The 16,284-nt window shown below is 32.8% G+C and overlaps 1 protein-coding gene and 1 long non-coding RNA gene across 2 annotated transcripts in view; one reads left to right on the top strand and one right to left on the bottom strand.

Moving 5' to 3' along the window:
- The window catches only part of LOC111041621, a 31,340-nt gene that overhangs the window by 4,098 nt on the left and 10,958 nt on the right, over nucleotides 1-16,284 (bottom strand). The window lies entirely within an intron of this gene.
- LOC111041620 lies at nucleotides 3,126-15,775 on the top strand. Its single transcript, XM_022325928.1, has 8 exons — nucleotides 3,126-3,733; nucleotides 4,625-4,801; nucleotides 11,868-12,067; nucleotides 12,480-12,618; nucleotides 12,793-12,929; nucleotides 12,986-13,117; nucleotides 15,213-15,281; nucleotides 15,341-15,775. Exons 1-8 carry the CDS (start codon nucleotides 3,655-3,657, stop codon nucleotides 15,503-15,505), a joined length of 1,098 nt encoding a protein of 365 aa, XP_022181620.1. The 5' UTR covers nucleotides 3,126-3,654; the 3' UTR covers nucleotides 15,506-15,775.

The raw sequence follows: 16,284 nt of genomic DNA, 5'->3' as shown, positions 1-16,284 counted from the left end.
TTATAAAGATAGGAAACGAAATTGAAGTAAACACAAAACGTACTATTTCCAGTTGTTTGAAAATACATGAAATATTTTTTGTAGATTTTTCATAATTAATTCATGTATATAAATTAACTGTGCAAATTAATTTGAATGGTTTATTTATTTATTTCTACATCTAAAAACATTATCATCATACACCAAGCATTGTGATTATTGATAGTAAATTGCGCCAAAAGTGTTGATGGTCAGTGATAACACCTATCATATTTATTTTATTCATTTTATTCATCTCAAAAACCTCAAACCACGGCCTTAGACTTTGTAATTATAGTATAATATAATATTATTATAATGTATAAATCAAGAAATAAATGCCTTGTGCCGTATTTCCATAAATCAGACAACAACGTACTATTTGTCGGAAATAGGACGTTATGATGCAATTTAGTAATTAAAATTATGAATAACTACATTAAAATTACATCATAACTAAAATCACTGAATTATGAATTTTATGATGTTTTTACGATATTTCCACGAGTTTCTAGTAATTCGGAACAGAAAATCGTGTTTTCTGAAAAAAATTTAAAATGGAAATAGTACGTTTTGAAATGTGGCCCCTCATACAACAAACCAAATAATTTGCAAATCGTGATTTAGAAGAAGCGCACCCAAGATTTATCAATGGAGTGGATGCTAATCAAAGTAAAACAGAATTTAATATCCGTTACCCAGCAATTAGGTACTTATTATTACTACATTAAGTAATTGTAATAAACTGCACAAATAATTAGTAATTCTCAAAAAGTTTCTTTAAAACCGTTTTCAGAAACATCATGATTTGTTCTTTGCCTTTTATTATGTACGATTTTACAGTTTAAGTAATCATAATATTTTATATTATTAATAGTACAATATAATGTATTGAAAATGTATAATCTACAAAAAAAAAAAAAACAACTTGTGCATAAAATTATAAATATTTAAATATTTAGAAATAAGAAATGGAATGATTGAATTTTTAAATGTAAATTGCAAACAGACAGGAAGAAAAGTTCTGGTTTGAGAGGTTGCCTCTATCATACATTCATACCCCTCAAATAATTACGCCACAGGCAACGACAGTGGCTGCCAATATTACTAAGTTTATTTTATAATATATTTATTTCGTTACTTAAATAAATTATGTTGCTAAATAATGTTAATATTCACTGACCATTGTGTTGTTGTACGCTCAGTGCGTATTATTATTATTATTATTATTATTATTATTGTTATAATCATACAATTTACAACACCTAAGGGTATGAAAAATAGTTAATATCACTATATGAGACCTTCTTAATATACACACACAATTTCATGAAAATCGGACCACCCACCCGGTTAGGACTTTGGTAACAAACATTTTTCATATTGTGACACTAGATTTTTTATGTATAGAAGATTTAAACTTACTAATTTATTAGTTTATATTATTTTAATTATTAAAAATAATAATTAGTCGAGAACCATGTAAAAGAATGTTTTTTCATATCTAAGTAAGTTATTCATGTATTTTAATATTATTCTTTTAGGTATTTAATCTACTAAACTCAATAATATATATTCAAGTAAGCTGATTGACTGATTTGTCATGTAATAGTAAAGTTATCACTTTGTTCTCAACTTGAAGTAGGGCGTCATTTAAATTAAATCATTCTATGAAGCATTCGGATTGTTTACAGTTAGGGTCCACAAGTCGCTATTAACTTAGTGACAAGCTCTCTTACCTTTGAAGATAATCTAAATTGTGCGGCTCCTTTCAGAGTTCCATACCAATGATTGCCCTTCTCTATAACAACTCTCTTGCCTCACATGCCTCTGAACAGTGTTCTACTTTTATTTATGAAAGATTAATTCGTAATTTTGTCCGAATCTAAAACCACTGATGTAAAAGGCTACACAATTTAGACTATGTCCTTTCCTAAGGACTAATCTATCTATGTACCAAATTTTATCAAAATTGGTTTAGTGGTTAAGGAGTAAAAACCTAACAGACAGTCAGAGTTACTTTCGCATTTATGTATTAATATAGATTATATATGCATTCATTTATGAATATTGAATAAACACTGCATGAGGTGTTACACTAAAAATAATATTATGTTCAAATACATGTTATTATTTAATATGTATTATTTTGAAAAAGAACACATGCAAACAAAAGAAGAATGCACCCAATAAATTTAAGTCAATGTGTCGTCATTATTCAAAAATTATAAACTGATTTATTTAATCAATTTGTAAAATTATCTGTGTTTTTTGACATTTTTATTACTAGCTTGTATATTTTAATTAATTATTATTAAATTATATTATTGTTAAATTTTAATTTATATGTAACTTTAATGTAACATTCAAGCTGTTGAGTTATAGACATATTGCATATTGTTTGAGTAAGTAGGTATGATAGGTATTTTTAGAATTCTAATTTGGCAATCGTTATGATATTTATTTTTTGATGTATCTCATACAAATATATAGGTTATTCGTATTCAAACATTTCTGAATAATACTGGGTTTTATGCTATATTAATGTATACAATCATATATACCTAGAGGATCTCGAAAACAATACGTATCGGGAATCACGTCAGGAATCACCAAATAACCCGACAAATTTAACAATTATTTACTGACTAACATGAGACAGACCCCTTAGTACTACACTATACTACCTAGTACCTATTAGACCTTTATATGTACTTATACGAATTGTAACAATGTTAAACTTAATTCATCTATTCATAATTTTACGTTGTTTTATTTTCACTGACTATGGATCTGTATCAGTTTTAAAGGAGTCGTACCTATTGTTCTATATTTTGAATTATTATATCCGTTAATCAAGGATTGTAAAATGGAAACCCGTTCATGATATATCCATGCAGTGAACTCCCTATACACATTTTGTTTCAGAGTTCAATTGAGGTTTTCTACGAAACAAGCATTCGTTGCACTATACTCAGAATATTTGTGTATATTGTAATACTACCAAAAACCTTGAAGACAGACATCAAAATAAAAAAAAATAAATGTAAACATAATAATAACACAAATCGTTGTAAAATCAATACACTCATATCTCCACACAGAATTTAAAATGAAATAAATACCAATATCCCAAACCAAATTAAAATAAGAAAAAATATTTGGACGTGAAGAACTTCACGGATGTAGGTTGATTCATTTATCATTTTATTCGATATGATTGTTGAGTTGAAAGCAACATATTATGCTAAACATTAATTTTGTACCAGGTTATAAATATGAGAAGAGGCCACTGACTGGTCTGACTGTTTTGAAACTTTTGGTGTTCTGTATAATGAATTCACACTTTCAACGTTCTAACAGTAATATTGTTTTGATGTTTAAAATAAAGCGAAACTGCGAAAGTTATGGATTATGGGATTAATAAATTATTATAATGACAAATAGTCATTATTTATTTGTACTAAATGTGTTTTTGTGTACACAACTGCAATCGCTAATCAAATGCACATTACTCAAATACCAAAAAGGTACGTATATAACCAATAACGATGTTAAACATGCATGTATATCTTGAAAAAGTAATTAACGTATCTAATTCTCCATAATATTGTATTTTGCATTTTTAATAATAAAATGAATAATTTAGTAGTATTTAATATTTGTATTATTTCATTAGATCTATGCATTTTGGTCAGCCTAACTACAGTATCTGGTAAATAAAAACTTACTACAATTATATACTGAATAATAAGAAAGATCAAATGAAAATAAAAGAATACTCGTTTGTAATATTTAAATACAAATATTCGTGAAATTATGTTTTGCGTAGCACCATTAAGCAGTCCTGGTATGCATATATTAAACGATTTTCAATGTATCTCGCGTTAGTATCTTGGAGTGCAATTTGAAAGTCCGACAAGTGTCCTTTCAAAAATTCAAAGTAGAAACTAAAAGAAGCAACATTAGTGGTTTGTCGTGAATTTTTTGTTGGGGACTAGGTCGATGTGTGATTCAACACGACTGTGAAATTCCAAGAGTAAAATAGGAATCTAGTCAGTAAACTAATGTATAATGAGTTAGATCTAATTTTCACATATTTTTTATAGTTAATTGATGTTCTAATGTTGTTGAGTGACGGCATTACAAATCTTATTTCAATCACATTTAAATGTCTTGATTTCGTTCAACATTATCTTTAATATTGTCTTTGACATTGTATTTCCTACACATGAACATTTTTCAAAAATATTTTGACTCTTTTAAGGAGTTCATGGACATTTTCAACTGCCAATTATTTTAGTTTTTTTCTCTATATATATGTCAGTAATATTGTGTTCGTTAGGTCAAAAACCTTGAAAATGTAATACAAGGTTTCTGATATATTGTTACAATAGAAGTTGAAAAAGATTAAAAATACTTAGGCACAGTTTTTTTTTATAACCAATTAAAGTTAAAATTGCCGTGCTAGGAACGGTTGTCATATGAATGATATAGATGTTGGCTCTATGAAGATCCTTTTTAGTAGTATTTAGTAGTGTTTGACGATTTTTTTTTAGATAAAAGTATGAAAGTGTAATAATATATTTTTTTTTTGTATTTTTAGAACTTGGCATTTCATCATGTAGTTATTTAGGCGAAATGGAAGAAGATGGTAAAAAATGTCACGAAGATGTAGTGAAGTTAGAAAAACTTCCAAAACAATGTTCATCTTTTGTTTATGATGGAGTTATGTGTAAAGAAGAATACATAATCGAGATTAAAGACACAACTTTCGGATTAGGTAAAAAACAATTATCAATAATTATAATACCTATATATTTTTATCATATAGTAAATTTTAAATAAAATAGGTAAACACAAAAACAAAGTTTGAATATGTTTGAAGTGTTGAATTTATAATTGTAGGAACCATTTAATTACTTGTATTTTCATTATTTAGGTGTAAAAAGTAAGCAATGGTTAAAACTAATATTATTCATAGTATAAGACTACCATATATTGTTTACAACCCATACTTGTTAATTGTAATTATACCTTCGCGGAAAGCGGTTGCGCATCAGAACCGAAGGATGAGTTTAAGTACTAGTGTACCCACAAACGACAGACAACATGAAACTCATTGTAAGAGGGATTTTTCGTAAGAAGAACCATATTATATTTTGTAATCGTCAATAATAATAGTAAAAAAAACCATAAAGAAATTAATTATATAAATTAAAAATTGGTTGAAACCGGAATGATACAAAATTATCTTCATCGTATACCTACCCTGTATCGAAAACTACAAATAACTACTAGCTACTATTCTGAAAATAGATGCCGTATAATATTGGTATTATGGTCAGCCTGCAGTCGCCTCAAAACACGTCATCATCAGTTGATGGGTGGGCGGGAATAACGTGCTATGTAACAGTTTTTTCAATTTTCATGTTTTTGCGGAATAACGTGCTATGAAGCAATCTCGATATATTTTATGAATCGAAAAACTCCCAGAATGTTTTTATCGTACACAATCATCGTGTATATACTTCGAAACCGGCTATTAGTTGACTATTAAAACGTGCTATGTGCGTTAAGCGTTTACTATTCACAGTAAGTCAACGCGAGTATATGCCTCAACAATACAGCGACTTCTATACATCATTACCTGGATAATATATTGTATTAATTTTAAAATACCTATGTAAAAATAATTATGTGGTTTTTTAAAGGGTAATAAAATATTAGGATAATATTATATTGTATTAATTTTAAAATATGTAAAAAAAAATAAATATAATGTGATTTTTAGTAATAAAATACTATGTTTTATTAATATTAGTATTTATAATATAATTTTGTTTGAGTGAAATGAATACAGTACCTACACAAAAAAATAAATAATAAAATATTGTAGAGTGTTATAGTCGAATATGGAAGAACATGCTACGTGCGTTCCAAATACATTAAAAAAAAAATGTATGATACAGTTTTCGTTTTTAGTTGTTCCTGAACATTTACGAATTGCTACATAGCACGTTATTCCCGCCCACCCTTCAGTTGTTATTGCTATTGCCGGCAGTCGCTACAGTTCTAATCACACCATTGTAATATTAAATTATATTTTTGTCTTGTTCGAATCGTCGCTAGAATATCACAGTATTAGCTTTCGTCCGGGTACGACGTGTTGTCGTCGATTTCGTCGCTTATCTAAACTCATTAACTTATGCTTATCTGTCGACCCGCGACCGTTTTTAGTTTCGTATTATTGGCCGTTCTTACATCCGACTCTATTGTCAACTTATCGCTATCGGCACCTGCAGTGTTATGCGCATCGCGTTGCTGCGGTATATACACTCTGTGCGCAATAACTTAGCATTTCGTTTATTGGTATGTACACCGTGTACCCAGTGATTTCATATCATTGCCACGCCTGAACAGGATACACCTTTGAAACCTCAAGCCAAGATTTCTTCTCGTCGTGCGCCGAAGCCCGTCACGAATGAAGACCTCATGGATGCCCTTTCCTCCGTTCAGGCCGATCTCAAGGCGGACTTGGCGTATGTTCGCGCTCAAGTGGCTGAGCTACGTGCTGAAAACTCCAGTCTTCGGTCTGAAATTGACATCCTAAAAGATAAACTGGCCAGCCTTGATACTGCTACCAATACTCAATAATCTCCATCGGTTGTTTCTCAAGTCCTCCAGGAGACTTTTGAGCGGTATAGGTGTCTCTTCAATTTAATATTTTACGGTGTTCCAGAATCCAATTCTGATGACGTTCCTCAGCGTATTGCTCATGATAGGCTAACCTGCTGTAATATACTTGAATCTCTCGGTGATACTATTCCTACAAGCTCACTTATACGTCTCGGTAAAATACGGGAGGATAAATTTATCCGCCCGCTTAAAATTATTTTTGAAAACAAAAATACTGTAGCCAGCCTGCTTCTCCGGTTCAATTCAGCCAAGCGCTCCGGCTCTGTTTTTCACGACGGGTTTCAGATGGTGAGGGACAAAATTGTTCTACAACGCAAGCTGCTACAGGCGTGCCATGCGGAGCTTGACACTCGTGTGAATAGTGGTGAAAAAGACATGAGAATTATTTTCAACAATGGCATTCCGGAAGTTAAGACTACTGTCCCGAAAAACTGGGTCGCGCGTCAACGTCCTCCAGCCAATCAACCATAGTAGCTGAAACCCATAACGTTCCAATCACTGGCTTCTACCAAAACTGCCGTGGACTTCGATTAAAATTATTTGATTTTAAATGTAACGTATCTACTCTTAATTGTCTTTTTATTGTTCTAAGGGAAACTTGGCTTACTGATAATTTTTCTAATAATGAGCTTGGTCTTTTTAACTACAACATTTTTAGATTTGATAGGTGAAATGCCACCAGTGCATTTCTTAGGGGAGGGGGGTACTTATTGGCACACGTAAGGATATTCTTGTTACGGAACAAACAACCGTGACACAGAAAAAGGTTTTTTTCAAGACCACCAAGTAAAGACGATTGGGAAAAAGACACGATATGACGAGTAAAAATCACACATAATAGATAGGAATGTCCGTTCAATGGTGTGATTTTCATTCGTCTAAAACATAGTACGCGGACCAATCAACGATGGACTAGATTGTCGAAAAGGGTATAAATACCGGACACTCTCGACAATCTAGTCAGTCCACTTCAAGCCTTCAATCTGTCAACAACTACTAGAAAAGTTCCAACAGAAAGAAGACACGGACCAGAAGACCAACCGCCGATCACCAGACGATACGCCGCTCTACGGCTGCAAGCATCGTTCGACCAACGACTACCAACAACAACGTCGTTCCACGGCTGAAGCGCCGTTCGACCACCGGCCATCGACGATACGCCGCTCTACGGCTGCAAGCATCGTTCGACCAACGACTACCAACAACAACGTCGTTCCACGGCTGAAGCGCCGTTCGACCACCGGCCATCGACGATACGCCGCTCTACGGCTGCAAGCATCGTTCGACCAACGACTACCAACAACAACGTCGTTCCACGGCTGAAGCGCCGTTCGACCACCGGCCATCGACGATACGCCACTCCACGGTCGCAAGCATCGTTCGACCGTCAAACATCGCCGGTTATCGTTCCACGGTGTGAGACCGGTGCGAGTTCATAGGCGAACAACAACGCCGTCAATACCAGGATCCACGCGGCTGCTGTTTAAACAACTTAAGACCCGTGGTGACACCGATTCCTGTAGCAACGATATCAACCAATCACCGATCGCCGTTTACCAATCCAGGCCTATAGTACCGCCGGACGCCTCAACAACTCCCGGCTCTATAACACTAAACGGCCCTTTTCAGGGCCAACACGACACCAACTTCGGCGCTTAATTAAGCTGTCCGACCCGGGTCAGGTTCGTCGTCGGGGTACCGCTTTATTTAAGTCTGTACCGACGACGGCCGGCTCCTCAGCCCAATATTGATTGTTGTATAATATACATATTATATTATTAAACCCATCTCATTGTAAAGTAGGGTCCGGCTGTTGCCCGACCACCACCCAAGCACCACCGATTGCGCCGACTCACTTAAATAAGTCCGGTCGGCGCAAATCGACGCTTTACTGATCCACAATATTGTCGATATAATATATATATTTTCTATAGCAATAGATATATTTGATTACCGCTATAAACCATCGTACTTTTATTTCACGATACGGATTGTCCATTCGGATGCCCCGTAACATTCTTTCCTTTCGTATTATTGTTCCTGAATTAAATGTTGAACACATTTTCGTACGTTTCTCTATTGGTATTGATAACTTTGTTTTAGGTGGTGTATATATTTCTCCAAACTCCCCGTTGACCCTTTATGAATCTCATATATTATCTATCGAACATATTCTCCATAATTATCCAAACTATACATTTATTTTTTGCGGTGACTATAACCTGCCCGATATCTCTTGGGCCAATGATGACTCTGGTTTGATCTATTCTCATTCCTCCTGTATACCCAGTATTCCTGAATTCTTCGCGGTGAACTGCTTCTATCAAAATAATAATATTTTTAATAAGCACGGATCCTTATTTGATCTAGTGTTTAGCAATATTAATTCAATTATAGTTGAAGAATCTTTGGATCCCTTAGTCCCGATCGATCATTACTTCCCACCTCTATCTATTTAATTGAAATTTAATGTTCAAATCCCCGTCTTTAATCGTTCGCACGCATTCTATGATTTCAAGAATGCTGACTATATAAATATTCAATCGTTTGTTGATCTCTTTGAATGGCCTACTACCTTCTCACCGCCAAACGTTGAATTAGCTTTTAATATGTTTTTCGACGCGCTTCATCAGTTTATTTTACGTTACGTATCTCTGCGTAATTATACCCATTCTCATCCCCCCCCCCTGGTTTACCAAAGACATACAAGAAATGTTGATACTTAAAATGAAAGCACACGCCCAATTTAAATTCGCTGCTAACATTTCTGACTACCGCGTTTTCTCACTACTCCTGGCACGCTTTAAATATGAGTCCAAAAAATGTATGCGTAGTTACATTCACCGTTCTGAAACATCACTTATAACAATCCTACTAATTTTTGGAAATTTTTCAATAGGTACAGATCCACAAATGATATACTAAAAGTATTGGAACTAAATGGTCGTTTATCAACTGACGATCAGGATGCTGCTAATTTATTCTCGTCGTACTTTTCCTCCGTTTATACATCTGAAGTTATAGATGTGGATCAACCCAACGATGTAAGCTTAAATTTCGATTTGCCCAATAACATCATATTCTCGGAAGACGACGTCTTTTGTGGCTTATCTGCATTACGTAATGTCCAATCCATTGGTCCTGACGGTTTATCCGGCGAATTCCTTTTCCAATGAAGACATATCATATCGTACCGCCTTTTTCTACTTTTTAGGCGTTCTCTTGATGAGTGTATATTTCCGTCTATTTTAAAATTTAGTTCTATAACACCCATCCTAAAATCTGGAAACGCTACGTATGTTGCAAATTATAGACCTATATCAATTCTATCCCACTTCTCTAAACTATTTGAAAATATAGTCTTAAACTGTATTAAACGCTCAGTTAATAACAAAATTATCGATGAGCAACATGGATTTCGTACTGGGCGGTCTACAACCACCTGCAACTTAGTATTGAGTAACTTCATTTTCGAAGCCTTCCAAAAACGTTCTCAGGTAGATGTAGTCTACACCGATTTTTACAAAGCTTTTGACTCAGTCAACCATATAGTCCTATTGAAAGTATTAAGGGCATCCGGATTCGGTGAACCTCTACTCTCGTGGTTTAATTCATTTTTGCTCAATAGACAACAGTGGGTTAAGGTGTTTGGTATTAAATCGAACGTATTCTCGTCCTGGTGTACCTCAAGGTGGTCACCTATCACCTATACTTTTCTTATTATTCTTCAATAGTGTCAAAAATGCTTTTCCTTCTGCCATAATACTTTGCTTTGCGGACGACATGAAAATATATTTGAAAATTAAATCAACTGACGACTGTTTACGTCTACAAAATAATCTTGAGTGTTTCTCTATGTGGTGTAAAACTTTAGGCTTGAAGCTTAATTTTGCTAAATGCCGGGTCATGACTCATGACCTTCTCCAGGTCTCAGAATCCAATTGTATGGAATTATAAACTCTATAACACTATCATCGAACGGGTCTTTGACTCTACACTTGACTTGGGCTTCAAATTATCAAGTAATCTCAATCCAAGTGAGCACATTTTAATGATTTTCTGTAAATCACTTAAAACTCTTGGTTTCATCTTGTGATTATCTAAAGACCTTAAACTATCTAGATCACTCAAATCCCTGTATTGTGCTCTAGTTCGACCCATCTTAGAATATGGATTGGTAATCTGGAATCCTTATACGGCCACTTGTTCAAACCAACTTGAGCGCGTACAACTTAAGTTTCTGAGCTTTGTTGGTTTCTCCTTAGGTATTCCACATGGACCTCATGATTACTCACCCGTTGCTGATGCTCTTGTGCTACATACCCTTTCTTACCGTAGACGTATGCTTAGCTCTAAGTTCTTCAATGATCTTATACTCAACAAAATTGACTCTCCCGCCTTACTTTCCTTGATAAATTTTAAAATTCCTCTTCGCTCTACACGTTTTAATATCTCTTTCCATATTCCCAGTGTCACCGCAAATTACCAACAATACGAACCTCTCAGACGTCTAATACTAATGCTAATAATGACCCTTCCTTCCTAGATTCTTACTCTTGACTGCTATTTTCTATGCTCACAGTTTTATTTTCAGAAGTCATAGTTGTCTGTTATACTTCTTTATTATATTGCTCACTCACTAACTACTGTTAAATGTTTATTAGTCTACTCTCTAATTTTTGTTAACTCATTAAGTTACCTTATATCATACGTTACTGTATTTACTTTGTAAAATATATCATTATCAAAAGGGATTTCCCTTATAAATAAATAAATAACCTAACGATATCGTTTGTGGAAAAATCTTTATTTTAAGTGTAATAGTGTATATATCCAAATTGCAGCATTATGTCAATCACACAGAACAGCCTACTCAGGTTGTATAAGGTGTTGTATAAGATTTACATCATTATGAAAATATTTTTTAAGTACCTAAAACAAATAACAACCTTTATCGTTGTGGTTCGTTTAAATATGTATAGTATTACATCATCATGTTTTATTATAATAATAAGATATGCAATAAAATACAAAATAATATAATGTCATTAGTTTATAACATTGACTTTAACTTGTGCTTACTAATAGACAATAAAATAAACAATAAAATTATGATACACAATAATTAAAAGTTTATTTTTTTTTTACAGAACGCTTAGGATCACTTGTAGAGTTTGAGGGTAGGTCACACCCTGTGTTCTTATTTTTTTCACATGGAGACTACGACCAGTGGTATTCTGTACTTTATGAAGGAGATTTTAAACTTGTAGCTCAAAATGTGCAAAATTTTATTCGTGATTATCCTGTGAAAGGGTTGATTCTGCATGGAACTGTACAACCTACTCCAGTTGTAAGTACAGTACCTATATTATAAATAACTTTATTGAGGTATCTACTAAACGTAAATTAATGATAGATATATTTCAATAAAATAGATATAGAGTCTTAATTATTGAGAAAATTGTAATATATCAAAGAAATATTTGATTTGGAATCTTAGATTCAGTAGTTTTGACAAAACTCATAATAGGGGTGGGGGGTGCATTGATTACCATAATAGAATGAAGTATGCAAAAATGTATTAAATAAATGTACATATAAAACAACAAATTTAATCTTCTCATGTACAAATTAACTAGTGTTAAATACAAATAATGAGTACCTACATTGATACACTTGCGTTTTGCACATAATTTTATAATTAAATTATAAATTGTGATTTTATATTTACCTTTTTTTTTTAATAATTTGTTCATCTTTAGGACAAATTTGATATATACTTCGAGAAGTTTACTGCCTATGTAAAGGCTATCAAAGAGATGAATCCAAATTTGGAAATTGGGTTGCATTGGAACGCTAAGACTTTCATACAAAGTGCAGAAGGCTCGGATACGGCATATAGTAAGTTTAGAATAGAAATCAAATTAGTAGAAGTAAAATTGATAATATAGGAGCATGCAGTAGCGCCAAATGTTTTAAATTGAAATAAGGATTTTTTACATGATATATTTAGTATACAACCAACCGAAAATTAAACTGTAAATGTATTATTATTTTTTATGTTGTGTGTATTAGATATGGATTTTTCAAGGATAAATTTAATTATGGATTTCTATTTAATTGGATTTTCTTATTTTAATGAATGTTCCGATGATTTATTACGTAGTGGGATTACTCCTATGGATTCAGCAAATCCAGACGTTATGACATTAGTAAGATTTGAATCAAACCCAAAAGATAAAGATACAAATATTATGATTTCTTTCAGAATAGATTTGCGACTGCTTTAGAAAATTCAACCATTGCAAAGGATAAAATGTATTTTGATTTCTCAATAAATCCTATACCGAAAAATGATGTGAAGCATAAATTCAATCCTTGTGAAATATCATATAACGAGGTATGAACATTTTAATTCAAAGTATCCATCACTTAATAAATAAGTATGTAGATCATATAGTTTTTTATTTGTACATAAATCTAATGATAATTTAAAGGACTGGGAACATAAAAAAATATTATGTGCATCAAGTTCCCAAAATACTTATCGTGCTTATCTACTACACTGGCGACAAATGACCATTATAATATAAAACATAAATATTTGGTGTATTTGGCATATAGTACTGTGCATAACTCAATGAATTTTTGAGTTGCTAAATACTGATGAACAATGACACTATGTTATAAATATGTGTATGACGTGTGTATAGAATTATTCATTATACCGTACTCTATGTGAAATATATTGGAACATAGCTGATATCCTATAGAAGTCACACTGCGATTTGCGATATTTTGTTCTAAAGCTTATGTACCAATACCCTATAGAGATGCCAAACGTCACATTGAAAGATATCACTTATGTGAAGTTGAAACGAAATATCAGTGGTACATCGCATACGATGTATCTTAAGAGGACGTGATACCCGCATGGTGTTGTCTCCGTCTTACAAGTGCGTTACATAGCAAATTGTACACTTTTAAGATGTATAAAAAATTTACAACTTTAAAATACTCATAACTCGCGTTAAAATTAAAATATAATAAAAAACCTATGAGGTTGCCTAGATAATAATCTTACCTTTAGATTTTATAAGAGGTCAATTCGCACTAATTTTTAAACTAACGGAGCTACCCGTGTTCTGCTGAGCATAAAATTTGCTATGTTACGCACTTGTAAGACAGAGACAACACAAGCAGGTTTCATGTCCTCTTAATCGTTGGCCGACATACATAGATTATGGACAAAAAATCCTGGCGGCCATCCCAGAATACGTTGAGGTCGGATTTGATTTTAGCACCTACGGGGGGGATGACTTAACGCCTAAAGCTACCAGCTTATGATTTCAGATGTCTACATGCTTCAAAACTATACTATTTAAGCCATTTATCTGCTGTTACAATACTGCATATAACATTACCTAAACGTATTCGTTGTGTGCATTCCACTTCTCTCATCAATGAATATAAAAATATTGTACTCAGTTAGTTAATTAATAAAGATAATCAATAATCATGCAGAGACAGCAATTTATGCTTTGCACTGTTTTCGATCAAGATTGCAATCGCTACGGACGGAGAAGGAACGAAAATCCGGACACTAACGGATTTGAGACTTTATGAGGAACCTGAATAAAATACGAACGGGGTGGACAAAGGGTTGATAAATGAAAAAATCGGGTAAAAATTGGAAAATGTACGTATAATGCAAAGGCACACACAATGATACAATTGAAGAACCGACAGAAAATGATCGACAAGCACAACTGAAGAATTCGGTTTATCATCACCTAGGTGGTAATTAACGGAAATTGCTTTTTTATACTTTGTGAATTACGAAAATATTTCACAAAGTTGTAACATTCTCATAATACTACATCATGGGCTGGAGGTGAATTAGATACATATACTGCAAAAATTATTACAATATACTGTGTTGGAATCTACAAATCTATTTTGTCATGCTACGAGCATAACAAAGGTCGTGTGATGACGACCACCGACCATTACGAGTGACAGAAGTATCAGGCTATCAGAGTGTAATTCATATTAGTACCTATATTGTTGTAAAAAGTTAAAATACCTATAGATGGATCATTGAATATTGAATATTAAATTTATTGTCCATGTCCTCTCACACAACACCAATTTTGACCAGACAATGACATCCGACGATTGAAGTCACCGCACTTCTCGTCAACCAATGGTCATGAATATTTAATAATCATTATTCATTAAATCGTGTTAAATTCTGGAATGCACAAGCGCCATGTTCCTAGTACCAGATTTAAAAATATTTGATCAGAAATTTAAGTACTTAAAATACACCTAAACATTCAGCAATTTACTTAAGTAGTTTGTGATTGAGAGAATTTTTGGAACGAAATTGACTCTCACCGATGTATGTAATTATTTTTTGGCTAGTTGGTCTATTAATCACTATACTTAAAAGTACCACATTATTTTTAAATATTTTGTATACATGTTTACAGTATTGTGAAAATGAGGATGACAAAAGAAGCATATGGTGTGCTGATAACACGGGTACATTGAATGAAAAAGTAATATTTGTAATGTATAATATTATAAAAGTTATTTAATTTTTTTGTTTAAATTATAGGGCACATTTACAAAAAAACATGCAAGGGGATTTGTAGGCGGTTATATAGATTTAGTGGATCGTGATGATAAATGTAAATGTGGAAAGTACTCAACGTTTGAAATGATGTTAAACGGATTTAACGGTGGTAGTCCAATGAAATGCGAAGCATTAGAAGGCGTCTGAATACTTGAGTTAATTGTTATTGTCTTATTCTGTAGTTAGTAGTTACTAGTTAGGTATAATTAATTAACTTTATTGCCTTCTACTAATTACTTGACCCTCATAGAATGATTTTCTTATTTGGTTGTAATCAAAAAACTATTATAACTAAAGGAATACTTGAACATTTTCTATTTTTTATTTAGAAGTATGCAATATGTGCTCTAGGGAAAGATAAGATATAAAAATATATCATAGTAAAAGAAAACACAAATAAAAATAAAAATTTGATTGACCTAAAACATCTAAATATAATATCTAAGTAGAGTTTTTATTAGTTTGTTTTTTTTTATAGTCTAATTGTGGTTGTAACTATTTATAACAAGAAAAATATTGCCTCGTCTAAGAAACCGACAAGTGATGATCATGGTATCTGCCCACACCCAAGGAAAACGCCGATAGTGATATTTTAATCCTTGTACACACTTTACACACACTATCGCCGCTGCTTAGTCCCCGTGATTTAGATGTGACCGGGCGGCCAGGGACTGGAACCGTACCGAAATTGACCGGTTTTGGACCGAAACCTTTCGAAAAACTCTGGACCGAAACCTGACCGGAACCCTTAAATACATTTTTTTAGTAACCGAAACCTATATTTTAATGTAGAAGTTTTTACGGGTTTTTAGGTTATTTTCGGTTCAAAAATCCAATAGATATTTTATAGCATAAATTTAAGCATAATATTGTTATTATACATCTGAGCAAGATACTCCCTCTACCCATTATTAAAATAAATTAAT

This window comes from Myzus persicae, unplaced genomic scaffold, assembly GCF_001856785.1.
Source record: "Myzus persicae strain clone G006 unplaced genomic scaffold, MPER_G0061.0, whole genome shotgun sequence".
NCBI lineage: Eukaryota > Metazoa > Arthropoda > Insecta > Hemiptera > Aphididae > Myzus > Myzus persicae.
The sequence above is the reverse complement of the archived record's forward strand: the minus strand, read 5'-3'. Positions and strand labels throughout refer to the sequence as shown.

Bases quoted from the DNA above. Each gene is read 5' to 3' on its own strand.
- LOC111041620 (XM_022325928.1), top strand. From the start codon at position 3,655: ATGAATAATTTAGTAGTATTTAATATTTGTATTATTTCATTAGATCTA. The intron at 13,118-15,212 runs GTATGAACATTT...ACATGTTTACAG, and splicing joins GTGAAATATCATATAACGAG to TATTGTGAAAATGAGGATGA. The intron at 15,282-15,340 runs GTAATATTTGTA...TTTAAATTATAG, and splicing joins CGGGTACATTGAATGAAAAA to GGCACATTTACAAAAAAACA.